General features: G+C 37.7%; 1 protein-coding gene across 1 annotated transcript in view; it reads left to right on the top strand.

Annotated features, from left to right (window-relative positions):
- The window catches only part of UBE2R2 (ubiquitin conjugating enzyme E2 R2), a 99,165-nt gene that overhangs the window by 61,532 nt on the left and 24,414 nt on the right, over positions 1-13,219 (top strand). Inside the window, exon 2 of the mRNA XM_057724149.1 lies at positions 12,007-12,093. Within this exon, the coding sequence (XP_057580132.1) occupies positions 12,007-12,093 (87 nt within the window). The remainder of the gene's footprint in view (positions 1-12,006; positions 12,094-13,219) is intronic.

Below are 13,219 nucleotides of genomic sequence, written 5' to 3'. Positions count from 1 at the left end.
TGTTTAGTCTTCTTGAAGATGAGGTTTGATCTTTTTCTCCTTGAAAGTGAAACCTGATTTTCTGTTCAAGTGTCTATAAGCATCTTTACCCCTTTATCCAAAGGAAGAGTCATTTCCCCCAACATTATTTGAATGTTTCCCCTACTTATTTGAAATGTTGCCTTTATTGTTATCTGTATAACTTATTCTGTATCATTGATCTGTATGTAGTTTCCTCCTTTAATAGCATCTTTGTAGGATGTTTCTCTGTCTACTAGTGTGAACCCCTCCCTGTTATAGGTTTTAACAAAATCAATATTATTTTCATGTGTTTTCTCTTTCATATGAACTTTATTATCACCTTGCCAAGTTCTCTCATGTTCGTGTGGTTAATAGCAGCATCTGTTGCTATCATAATGGCATGATTATGCTAGTTATACAAAGCACTGTCATGCTTTTAAAAAATAATTGTATATTAGTTATCTCATTTTTTAAGCTTTTTGTATGTTTGAAATTTTTCCATAATATGAAATTAGAAATAGTATAATAAATCTTTGTGTGCCTAGCACTCAGTGTCCATAATTAACTCACAGCAAATGTGTTTTATCTGTACCTTATCTACTCCTTTCCACATTATTTTGTAACTGATTTCAGACATCATATCATTTCACTTGTGAATATTTCAGAATGTATATTTGAAATATAAGAGCCTCCTTTAAAAAAGTAACCACAGTACTATTATTACAGCTGAAAAAGTTTTCACAGTTTTCACATTTCCCTTGTTCTCATAAGTTTATAGTTTGTTCAGATCATATCCTAAGATTTACTAGGGTTGGGAATGGATAAGAGCAAGTTTTATATTTTATTAAACTTATAATTTCCCCCATTAGTTCTGGGAAAATATTTTTTAATTTATTAATGCTCCTGAATACAATGAAAATAGTTTAATCTTTGATTTGATGATTTAAGATTATGTATCCTGGTATCCTTTTTTTTTTTAATTTTATTTTTATTTATTGGCTGCATTGGGTCTTTGTTGCTGTGCTCGGGCTTTCTGTAATTGCGGAGAGTAGGGGGGCTACTCTTCATTTCAATGCTTGGGCTTCTCAGTGCAGTGGCTTCTCTTGTTGTGGAGCACAGGCTCTAGGTGCGGAGGCTTCAGTGGTTGCGGAGCGTGGGCTCAGTAGTTGTGGCTCGAGGGCTCCAGAGCAGAGGCTCAGTAGTTGTGGTGCACAGGCTTAGTTGTTCCTCGGCATATGGGATCTTCTCGGACCAGGGATCGAACCTGTGTCCCCTGTGTTGGCTGATGGATTCCTTTTTTTATTTTTATTTTTTTAATTAAAACCACGATAACAGATCTATTTTTTTTAATAAATTTATTTATTTATTTATTGGCTGTGTTGGGTCTTCATTGCTGCACATGGGCTTTCTCTAGGTGCAGCGAGCAGGGGCTACTCTTCTTTGTGGTGCTCGGGCTTCTCATTGTGCGGTGGCTTCTCTTGTTGCAGAGCACAGGCCTTAGGTACGTGGGCTTCAGTAGGTACAGCACATGGGCCCTAGAGCACAGGCTTAGTTGCTCCTCGGCATGTAGGATCTTCCCAGAGCAGGGCTCGAACCTGTGTCCCCTGCATTGCCAGGCGGATTCTTAACCACTGTGCCTCCAGGGAAGCCCTCACCATTTTATTAAGAAAAAGAAATTAAACTCTAGAGATTTAAATGATTTGCCTAAGGGCCAGCAAAGAGTGCCAGCGCCAGAACCTAGGATTACTGATTACGGTATCATCCTTTTTTTCTTCTTCTTTTAAAATGGTTATACAGTTCTGTGAATATAATTGAAATGATATAAAAGATTTCATTCAAAATTTTACATGTAAGTTATGTACTATAATTTGCTTTACTTCAGAGAATTTCAAAGAGGAAATAAAATTCAGTATTGAGTTGAATTTTTCCCTTCACTTCACTGTATTTGTGAAGAGATAATATTAAATATATATTTAAAGATAATTTAGATAATTATGGGTCAACATATATATGAAATAATATGTTTAAATTATTAATAAGGTTCTGAAAAATAAAGTAATAGTGGTAAAAGTACTGTCTCAGGAAAGCGCTATAGCAGAATATTCCCCCTGATTTTAACTTCAGCTAAATTCTTTAAGATTGGAAATTCCATTGAAGGAGTTCTTGTTAACAACTTTAAATAGCCTTACAGGGGTACACCACCCAATGTTACCTTTTTCAGTGTAACATAAGCATAATTCAGGCATGATACATTCTTCATCATCCCCCCACCCTCGGCCCCTCCCAACCAGGAATTGAACCCGGGCCGTGGCAGTGAAAGCGCCAAGTCGTAATCACTGGATCACCAGGAAATTCCCAGGCATGATATTAGATTGGCCCAAAAGTGCCTTTGGTTTTTAAGTAAAAGACACATTTTTCAATTTCACCAAGAACTTTATAGAACAACGTATTCACCCTTCTGTTCCACTACCTTCTGCCGTCTTTCAGGCAACTTCATAGTTCCATCTTCCCCTAAATTTTTATCTTTTTGAGCAAAGAACTGTTCCAGGTGCCTTTTTCAGTCTTCCAGGGAATTCAGTTTCTTTCCATTAAGAGAACTTTGTAAAGACCAGAATAAATGGAAATCTGAAGGTGCACTGTCTGGTGAATATGGCAGATGAATCAGAACTTCCCAGCCAAGCTGTAACAGTTTTTGCCTGGTCATCAAAGAAGCATGCGATCTTGTGTTATCCTGATGGAAGATTATGTTTTTTCTATTGACTAAGTTTGAACTCTTCATTGAGTGCTGCTTTCAGTTGGTCTAATTGGGAGCAGTACTTGTTGGAATTAATCGTTTGCTTTTCCAAAAGGAGCTCACCATAGAGGACTGACTCCCTTCTAATCCTACCATATATCCAACATGACCTTCTTTGGTTGAGGACTGGGCCTTTGGTGTGGTTGGTGGTGGTTCATTTCGCTTGCCCCATGATCTCTTCAGTTCCATGTTGTTGTACAGTATCCCCTTTTTATTGCCCATCACAATTTAAAAATGGAACATTTTCATCGCATTTCAATAGAGAATCACATGCTGATATACGGTCAAGAAGGTTTTTTTTGCTTATATGGAAGCTAAACATCAAAGCGAATAACATAACCAAGCTGGTGCAAACGATTTTCAACACTTGATTTGAATAAGTATTTTGAGTATGTCAGTTTCCTGCATGGTATAATGTTGATTGTTCTCAGTTAATGTCTTTATTTGATCCCTATTAACTTCAACTGGTATACCCGACCATGGAGCATCGTCCAGCAAGAAATCTCCAGTGTGGAACTTCACAAATGACTTTTGACATGTTCAGTCAGTCACAGCACCTTCTCCGTACACTGCACAAATCTTTTTTGCGTTTCAGTTGCGTTTTTACCTTTCTTGAAATAATCAAGCATAATATGCCGGAAATGTTGCTTTTCCCAACTTCCATCTTCAATATTAAAATGGTGACACAAAAATTCACAAATTTTGATGTCTTTTTTTAAATGCATGATGATATGACAGCTGTCACATACAATGGAACAAAGTTGATTTGAATGAAGTTGAAGACAACTAAGTGCTACTAGAGCCATCTTATGGAAAAAAAATGAATGAAACTTTTGGCCAACCCAGTACTTTTAAAAATCAATCAAAAATAGTTTAAACTTGACTTTATTCTGTCGGAGTTACTTTTAAAAATTATGTGGAGACGGGGCCCGCCGGGGACAGGGGCCTCCCGGACCCCGGTGGCGGGCAGGGGCGCCAGGTGGGGGTGAGAGGAGGCCGGGCAGAGGGGCCGGAAGGGGGGGCGGTGGCGGTCTAAGGCGATGCGCGGCCGGGACCGGCTGAGAATCACTCCGGAGGCGGCAGCGGGGGAGCGGCCGAGGGGCCAGGGCCGGGACTGCCTGCGCCCATCAGAGCTGCAGACCAAGCCCTGCGGGGACGGATGCAGGCGCCAGGCCGGGGCGACTTCGGACCTGAGCTCCCTTCCCGTCTGCAGAGATGAGCCGCGGGCTTGGCCGAGTAAGGAGCCAGTGGCTTTTCAGCCGCAGAGCTACAGAAAGGGAGGGATGAAGGATGAGCACGAGCGCCCTTTACAGCCTCGGACCCAGGAGGAGACGTAAATACGATTGTGAATCCCTAAAAAAAAAAAAACCAACCTAACGGCAGGGCATCAGGGCACTGAGCCTCTTGGTTGGGTGCCTTGGGGAGTTCTCCCTCCATCTTTAAGGGTGCTGCGTGATGATGAAAAACTGTCCGGGCTTCCCTGGCGGCGCAGTGGTTAAGAATCCGCCTGCCAATGCAGGGGTCTAGGGTTCGATCCCTGCTCCAGGAAGATCCCACATGCCACGGAGCAACTAAGCCCGTGAGCCACAACTATGAGCCTGTGTGCCACAACTACTGAAGCCCACACACCTAGAGCCCGTGCTCCACAGCAAGAGAGGCCACCACAATGAGGAGCCCCCGCTCACCGCAACTAAGAGAAAGTCCGCACACAGCAACGAAGACCCAACACAGCCAATAAATAAATAAATAAATAAATAAATAAATAAATTTATTCAAAAAAAACAAACAAAAATTATGTGGAGATAAGTAGTGTTCACAGTACAGAAATAAAGATAAAAGCTCAAAATAAATAATTCAAAATATTAGTAGATGCTTAGAGAAAATATAGAAACCCAATTAACAATACTAAGTAATTAATGCTTATTAATTATATTTAAAAATAATTAGGATTGGTAAAGCTCTTAGAAAACTGGTTCCATAAGATTCAAGTTCTTCAGGCTGGAAAGAATTTCTCTAGTCGTCTTTTCTAAAGCTGGTAATATAATCAAAAGGCAAGTAAGTGAAAGAGATAAAGTGAAAATCAGCAGTCTGTAGGAGAGGCTTTTTTAAAAGAAGCTTTCATGACATAACTACCCCTGCCAGTTTAATTTGCAATTTTTAAACGAAACTCTTACATATATTTTATTGTATGTTAAGCACTGTTCTAATGCATTTTACAAGCATTTACTCATTTAATCCTCATACCACGCTGTTTAATAAGTACTATAAGCTTTATTTTACTGATGAGGAAACTGGAGACACAAATAACTTACTTCAAGAAACAGCTAATGAATGGCAGAGCCAGGATTCCAACCCAGGCGGTCTAGCTTCTTGAGTGGATGTTCTTTACTGCTGTTTCATATTGGTGCACATCATACATTCGTTATAAATTTTCATGCAACCATTCCTCGTTGGTCTGCAGAGATTTCTTTTAGTATAGTTAGTAGTCTAGGAAGACATTTTTGGGGACCTAAAGATTTGACTAACACTACTAAATTTTATTGATTATTTTTAGAAAGAATAATCTAATTTCCCATAGAAATGTGATAAAGGAGGTTACATTTTCAAGGACCATAGTACCTATTTTTATGGAAATTTCTACAATCCTGTTTTATTCAGATTATGCATTATATAATTATGTAACAATTACTAAAGCTTTCTAAAGCACATGCAGATACTAGAGATGAGGCTGATTAAATGAAAGAGATAGAAAACCACTCCTAACTTATGTCTGTCTTTTATCCCATTCAGTCCATATTTTACAGTGCTGTCCCAGAGTCATTTTTCTAAAATACACATCTTGCCTTTACTTTTCTGGCTTTATGTAGTTTCCCTCTAAAACACCTGAACAAAACTTCAACCTACCTTCATCCAGTCTTCTGTCTCCTGTAGTTACCACCAAGCATCCCACTAGCCATACCTGACCACTCCACATTCTTTGCACCTGGTGCCTTCTTGCTGTTTCCTCTGCTTTCATCCACCCAGGGAACTACTCAGACAACACCTAGCCATGATACCAATACACTGTAGGCTTTCAAAGCATGCAGTTCAGTGGTTTTTTTATTCACAAGGTTGTACAACCATCACCACCATCTAACTCCAGTTTATTTCATCATCTCCAAAAGAAACATCATGCCCATTGGCAATCATACTCAATTCTCCCCTACCACCCTTAATGTCCTTTTTTTCTTCCTGGATACAATTCAGAATACTGTATTGCATTTAATTGTCATGTCTCTTTAGTTTCCTCCAATATTTGATGATTTCCCCATCTTTCTTTGTTTTGCATGACCTTGACAGTTTTGAAAAGAATTGGTCAGGTATTTTGGTAGAATGCCCCTCCTTTTGGGTTTGTCTAACATTTTCCTCATGATTAGACAGGGTCATGGGTTTTGGGGTAAGAGCACCACAGAGATGAGCTGTGTTTCTCACTGCATCTTATCAGGGAGGTCATGATTTTAATGACTTAACACCAGTGATGTTACCTTGATCACTTGGTTAAGGTGTTGTTTGCCAGGTTTCTCTACTATAAAGTTAGTATTTCTTCCTTTCCATACTCTATTCTTAGGAAGTGAGACATTCAGCCCAGCCCACACTCAAAGGGGAGGGGAATTAAACTCCACCTCCTTAATGCAATATATCTACATATATTATCTGGAGTGCTGCTGTGAGGAAGATTTGTCCCTTCCCCAGTATTTTTTCATTCAATAATTTATACCAGTATGCACTCATTTATATTTATTTTATAACTTGGGTTATCATTCCAATACTATGAATTGCTTTACTTTTGGCCAGTAGGGGCTCTTTCAGATTGGTGTCTTATGTTTTTGGTTTGGTTTGGTTTGGTTTTTGGTTTTTTTTGTTGTTGTTTTTTTGGTTTTTGGTTTGGTTTTTGTTTTCACATGCTTCCATCTTTTTTCTTTAGCATTTCCTTACTTTCAGGCGCTATAAGATGCTCCATGCTCATCTTGTATTTTTTTTGCCCCACATCTAGAATCAAGTATTTCTCCAGAGATCCTTGTTTCTTTTTATTAGAAAATAGTATTTTGAAACCAAGATCTGAAGAACTGGGTATTCTTGTTGTTATTGGGATGTGACTACTTTTGGACTTCCGTTTTTGTTTTCTTTAAATAAGTAGCTTTATTGTGATCTTCATGTACATACACAATTTACTCAAAGTACACAATTCAGTGGTTTCTAGTATATTCTTAAAATTGTGCAGCCATCACCATAATCAATTTTAGAACATTTTCCTCATCCTCAAAGCCCCATACCTTTTAATAGTCACCTCTGTTTCCTACCAATTTACTTCCAGCCCTATGCAACCACTAATCTCTTCTGGACATTTCATAAATATGTGATCTTTTGTGACTGACTTCTTTCACATAGCTAATTTTGTGTGTGTGTGTTGCTTTATTATTTTTTTAATTGGGGTATAATTGCTTTACAGTGTTGTCTTAGTGTCTGCTGTACAGTGTAGTGAATCATATGTATAAATATGTATAAAAATATCCCCACCCTCCTTGGACCTCCCTCCACCACTCATCCCACCCATCTAGATCATTACAGAGCACTGAGCTGAGCTCCCTGTGCTATACATATACAGCAGGTTCCCACTAGTTATCTTGTTTACACATGGTAGTGTATTTATGTCAAACCTAATCTCCCAATTCATCCTTCCCGCCCGTGTCCACATGTCTGTTCCCAACGTCTGCGTTTCTATTCCTGCTCTGCAAATAGGTTCATCTGTACCATTTTTCTAGATTCCACATATGTGTTAATATATGGTATTTGTTTTTCTCTTTTTTACTTACTTCACTCTTTATAACAGACTCTGAGTTCATCCACCTCACTACAAATAACCCAATTTCATTTCTTTTTATGGCTGAGTAATATTTCCGTGTACACCCCCCCCCCCCAACATCTTCTTTATCCATTTATCTGTCGATGGACCTTTAGACTGTTTCCATGTCCTGGCTATGGTAAGCAGTGCTGCAATGAACACTGGGGTATATGTGTGTTTTTGAATTATGGTTTTCTCAGGGTATATGCCCAGTAGTGGGATTGCTAGGTCATATGGTAGCTCTATTTTTAGTTTTTTAAGGAACCTCCATACAGTTCTCCACAGTGGCTGTATCAGTTTACATTCCCACCAACAGTGCAAGAGGGTTTCCTTTTCTCCACACCCTCGCCAGCGTTTGTTGTTTGTAGTTTTTTTTGATGATAGCTATGCTGACCAGTTTGAGCTTATTATAGTTTTGATTTGCATTTTTCTAATAATTAGTGATGTTGAGCAGCTTTTCATGTGCCTCTTGGCCATCTGTATGTCTTCCTTGGTGAAATGTCTATTTAGGTCTTCCACTCATTTTTTGATTGGGTGGTTTGTTTTTTTGATATTGAGCTGCATGAGCTGTTTGTATATTTTGGAGATTAATCCTTTGTTGCTTTGTTTGTAAATATTTTCTCCCATTCTTTGGGTTGTCTTTTCATCATGGTAATGGTTTTCTTTGCTGTGCAAAAGCTTTTAAGTTTAATTAGGTCCCATTTGCTTATTTTTGTTTTTATTTTCATTGCTCTAGGAGGTGGGTCATAAAAGATCTTTCTGTGATCTTTGTCAAGGAGTGTTCTTCCTCTGTTTTCCTCTAAGAGTTTTATGGTGTCTGGCCTTACATTTAGGTCTTTAATCCATTTTGAGTTTATTTTTGTGTATGGTGTTAGGTGGTGTTCTAATTCATTCTTTTACATGTATTTGTCAAATTTTCCCAGCATCGTTTATTGAAGAGACTGTCTTTTCTCCATTGTATATTCTTGCCTCCTTTGTCATAGATTAGGTAACCATAGGTCCGTGGGTTTATCTCTGGGCTTTCTACCCTGTACCATTGATCTATATTTCTGTTTTTGTGCCAGTACCATGCTAGCTTTTTTTTTTTTAACTTTTTATTTTTTTATTTTTTACAGTAGACTGCATATATTTAGAGTGTACTATTTGGTATCCCAATCTCCCAATTCATTCCCCCCCCCCCAACCCTCCCCGCTTTCCCCACTTGGTGTCCATATGTTTGTTCTCTACATCTGTGTCTCTGTTTCTGCCTTGCAAACCAGTTGATTTGTACGATTTTTCTATAGTCCACATATATGTGTTAATATACAATATTTGTTTTTCTCTTTCTGACTCACTTCACTCTGTATGACAGTCTCTAGGTCCATCCATGTCTCTAAAAATATCCCAGTTTCATTGCTTTTTACAGCTGAGTAATATTCCATTGTATGTATGTACCACATCTTCTTTATCCATTCCTCTGTTGATGGACATTTAGGTTGCTTTCATGTCCTGGCTATTGTAAATAGTGCTGCAGTGAACACTGGAGTGCATGTGTCTTTTTGAATGATGGCATTCTCTGGGTATATGCCCAGTAGTGGGATTGCTGGGTCATATGGTAGTTCTATTTTTAGTTTTGCAAGGAACCTCCATACTGTTTTCCATAGTGGCTGTATCAATTTACATTCCCACCAGCAATGCAAGAGCGTTCCTTTTTCTCCACACCCTCTCCAGCATTTACTGTGTGTAGATTTTTTGATGATGCCCATTCTAACCGGTGTGAGGTGATACCTCATTGTCATTTTGATTTGCATTTCTCTAATAATTAGTGATGTTGAGCAGCTTTTCATGTGCCTCTTGGCCATCCGTATGTCTTCTTTGGAGAAATGCCTATTTAGGTCTTCTGCCCATTTTTTGATTGGGGTGTTTGTTTTTTTGATATTGAGCTGGATGAACTGTTTATATATTTTGGAGATTAATCCTTTGTCTGTTGATTCATTGGCAAATATTTTTTCCCATTCTGAGGGTTGTCTTTTCGTCTTGCTTATAGTTTCCTTTGCTGTGCAGAAGCTTTGAAGTTTCATTAGGTCCCACTTATTTATTTTTGTTTTTATTTCCATTATTCCAGGGAGTGGATCAAAAAAGATCTTGCTGTTATTTACGTCAAAGAGTGTTCTTCCTATGTTTTCCTCCAGGAGTTTTATAGTGTCTGGCCTTACATTTAGGTCTTTTATCCATTTTGAGTTTATTTTTGTGTATGGTGTTAGGAAGTGTTCTAATTTCATTCTTTTACATGTAGCTGTCCAGTTTTCCCAGCACCACTTATTGAAGAGGCTGCCTTTTCTCCATTGTATATCCTTGCCTCCTTTGTCATAGATTAGTTGACCGTAGTTTATCTCTGGGCTTTCTATGCTGTTCCATTGATCTATATTTCTGTTTTTGTGCCAGTACCATACTATCTTGATTACTCTCTTTATAGTATAGGCTGAAGGGAGAGAGCCTGATTCCTTCAGTTCCGTTTTTCTTTCTCAGGATTGCTTTGGCTACTCTGGGTGTTTTGCGTTTCCATACAAATTGTAAAATGTTTTGTTCTATTTCTGTGGAAAATGCCATTGGTAATTTGATAGGGATTGCATTGAACCTGTAGATTGCTTTGGGTAGTATAGTCATTTTCACAGTATTGATTCTTCCAGTCTGGGAGCATGGTATCTTTCTCCATGTGTTTGTGTCATCTTTGATTTCTTTCATCAGTGTTTTATAGTTTTCTGAGTACAGGTAGTTGCAGACTCTGCCTAGCCTTCACTTCCTGCTTATGCAGATCCTCACGTTCAGCTAGAGGTGCTAGTTTAAGGCCTTCTAATGACCTTTTTGACTTTTCTGTGCATGCACATAGGCGGGGCATACTCATGGCCCTGCACATTGACCTGGTTTTATAGATTTAGAAATTTGTCAGAGATTTTCAAAGTCGTATGGATATCTCATATCCCAGCCTTTCCTATTAAAATAGTTGGTTAGTCTGTTGTTTGACCCAGCAGGCAGCTTTGAAGTTAAACAGTTGCCTGTCATTGGTTTCCACATCCCTAGGAAAAATATTTTCACATTGGCCAAGCTCCAAATCAGGTAATAAATAACAGCCTTACAAGTGCTGTTCTAGGGTACCACCAGAAAGGTCAAATAATGACAGTTCTATGAGAATAAGACTTTGAAGAAGTTTCAATCCATTCTGTGGCCTCTGGTCTTCACTTTCTTTTTTTTTTTTTTTTTTTCTGGTCTTCACTTTGAATGTGAGCTCTTAGTTTTAAGGCTACCATGGCTCTGGAGAGAAGGTTAAGGGACTAGGGCAGGTTAAAACACCACAGAGTTTACTATAAAAACAGGTTCATCTGTTTTTCTTGAATAGATGCTTCCTGAATTGCTACCAGCCTTAAGTTATCTTTTAGATTTTGAAGAACTGGACTCTTAGGGGTTTTGCTACTTTTCTCATTGCTTTTATTGAAGACAGAATTTTTGAGGATCCTGACTCTGCCATTTTCACTGCTGTGAACTTATTTATTCTTACCTTGTCCTTTCATTCCTCTCCTCACTCCCTTTTACTGGTACTGTTAGATGAGACTTTGTCTGGATGTATTTATACTTGAAATGTGGGATACTGCCAAGGACATTTACTGTAACAGTATTTACAATAGCAAAAGAGTGAAAAACAACCCAAATGTTCAGAAATGAGGAAACAGTTTTTTAAAAATGGTTCATCTATATATCCATGTGATGGAACATTATGTAGATACTAACAATCAAACATGCAAAGGAAAATGTTTATGATATGATACAAATGGAAAAACAGCATAAAATACAGTATATTCAAATTTTTGAAAATGTTTTGTAAAGAGATAAACATATGTAAGTATCAAAAACTCCTGGAAGGAGCCATATCAAAATGGTAGCATTGTTACTTCTGGGTGGTAGTTAAATAGTGTTAAGTAAAACAGATTGTCTTTGTTCTGTATTATGTACCATAAGGTTGTATTAATTATTTTTTATTATTAAAATGCAGCCATCAACGTGACATACAAATTAAACTTTTTCACTAATGTGTGTTCAATTAAAAATAATATAACTGTTGAGCTTTGGCAATTTAACGTTAATTTTTATAAATATTTAAAGAGATAGTTATAAGAACATGCTAATGATAACCCTGGCATTGGGGCTAACAAAATATATATGAGCTATTTTAATCTCCAGAGTCTACTGTGTAGAAAGGAGTTCAGTTTCTCTGGAGTATATTAGAGTGAATTGTCAGGCAGATGAATAACCTGTAGTCTTACTTATAAGCATTCCATTTTTTTTTTCTTTTCAGGCGCATATTAAATTTCCTATTGACTACCCATATTCACCACCTACCTTCAGATTCTTAACCAAAATGTGGCACCCCAACATTTATGAGGTAAGAGATGTCTATGATGAATTTCTCTGCAAATTTATTTTAGATACTGTCCTTTAAAATAGCCTCAGTATGCTGTGATAAGTTATGCTGTAGCTACAAAGAAATTGTCATGGTTTCCCATTTTTGGTTAGCAGTCTATAGCTGAATTGTTCAAAAATTGAGAGTAGCTTTATAATACCAGTGTATATTATGGTTAATTTAAGGTTGAGGTTTCAAACCTTTGCTGCTCATTGCTAAAATTATAATTCGTATTTGTTAACATTTGCATTTTTTTAATTTAGTAGATAAAGTCATACAAATTTATTTGTGTACCTATCCTCTAGCTTCACAGCAAGGGTCATCTGTTGCTTTGATCAGAGATTCAATTTTGGGGGCAAGTGGGTGGGAATTTATCCTACTACATTTGTACTGGTGACCTTTAAGGAGTTGCTGCATACCGGTTGAGAGCCTCTTTTGAAATAAATCCAAGGTTAGGTTCTTTACTGGACAAGTCCACATGCCTGGAAAAATAACTTCTAGCTTTTTTTGATGAAATGTACTTAACTTTCTGCTAATTTATAAGGATGCTGGAACAATGTATTATGTTTCTCAGGATATATGTCAAGCCCCACTAAAATATCCTTTGAGTCTACTTCTTTACCATTCTGTAATCTTTTTCATTGCAGTAGGACTCTGAGGTTGTAGCTGTGGTCCAAGCATTAAAATTGTTTTTTTAAAATTTGCAGCCTTAGTCGTGTAGTTCTTTTTTTGGTCAGGTGGCTATTGGCAAGCTCCTTTGCTCCAGAAACAGAGCTACAGAGCCTTTAAAATGCTTTTGGCAAGGGACGGAGAACTTACTCGATAGTCCTGAATTTGGATCTCAGTCTGTATAAATGAGCACACTGGAGTAGCTTTAATATTTTTCACAACCTGCTTTTTCTGTAAGTTGTTATATTCATTTTTCTTTCCTGCTTAAAACAGGACAAACTAGAGCTCAAAAGGTGGTGCATAGTAACATTTCCACAAATAAGCTCCCAGAATATTGTTTCCTTTAGTATCTTTAGTATTTGACATAATCAAAATACAAATAAACAACGAGTATGTTGTACTATTCTATATAACAGAATTATCCTGTTGTAAGAGAGAG

This window comes from Hippopotamus amphibius, chromosome 2, assembly GCF_030028045.1.
Source record: "Hippopotamus amphibius kiboko isolate mHipAmp2 chromosome 2, mHipAmp2.hap2, whole genome shotgun sequence".
NCBI lineage: Eukaryota > Metazoa > Chordata > Mammalia > Artiodactyla > Hippopotamidae > Hippopotamus > Hippopotamus amphibius.
The sequence above is the reverse complement of the archived record's forward strand: the minus strand, read 5'-3'. Positions and strand labels throughout refer to the sequence as shown.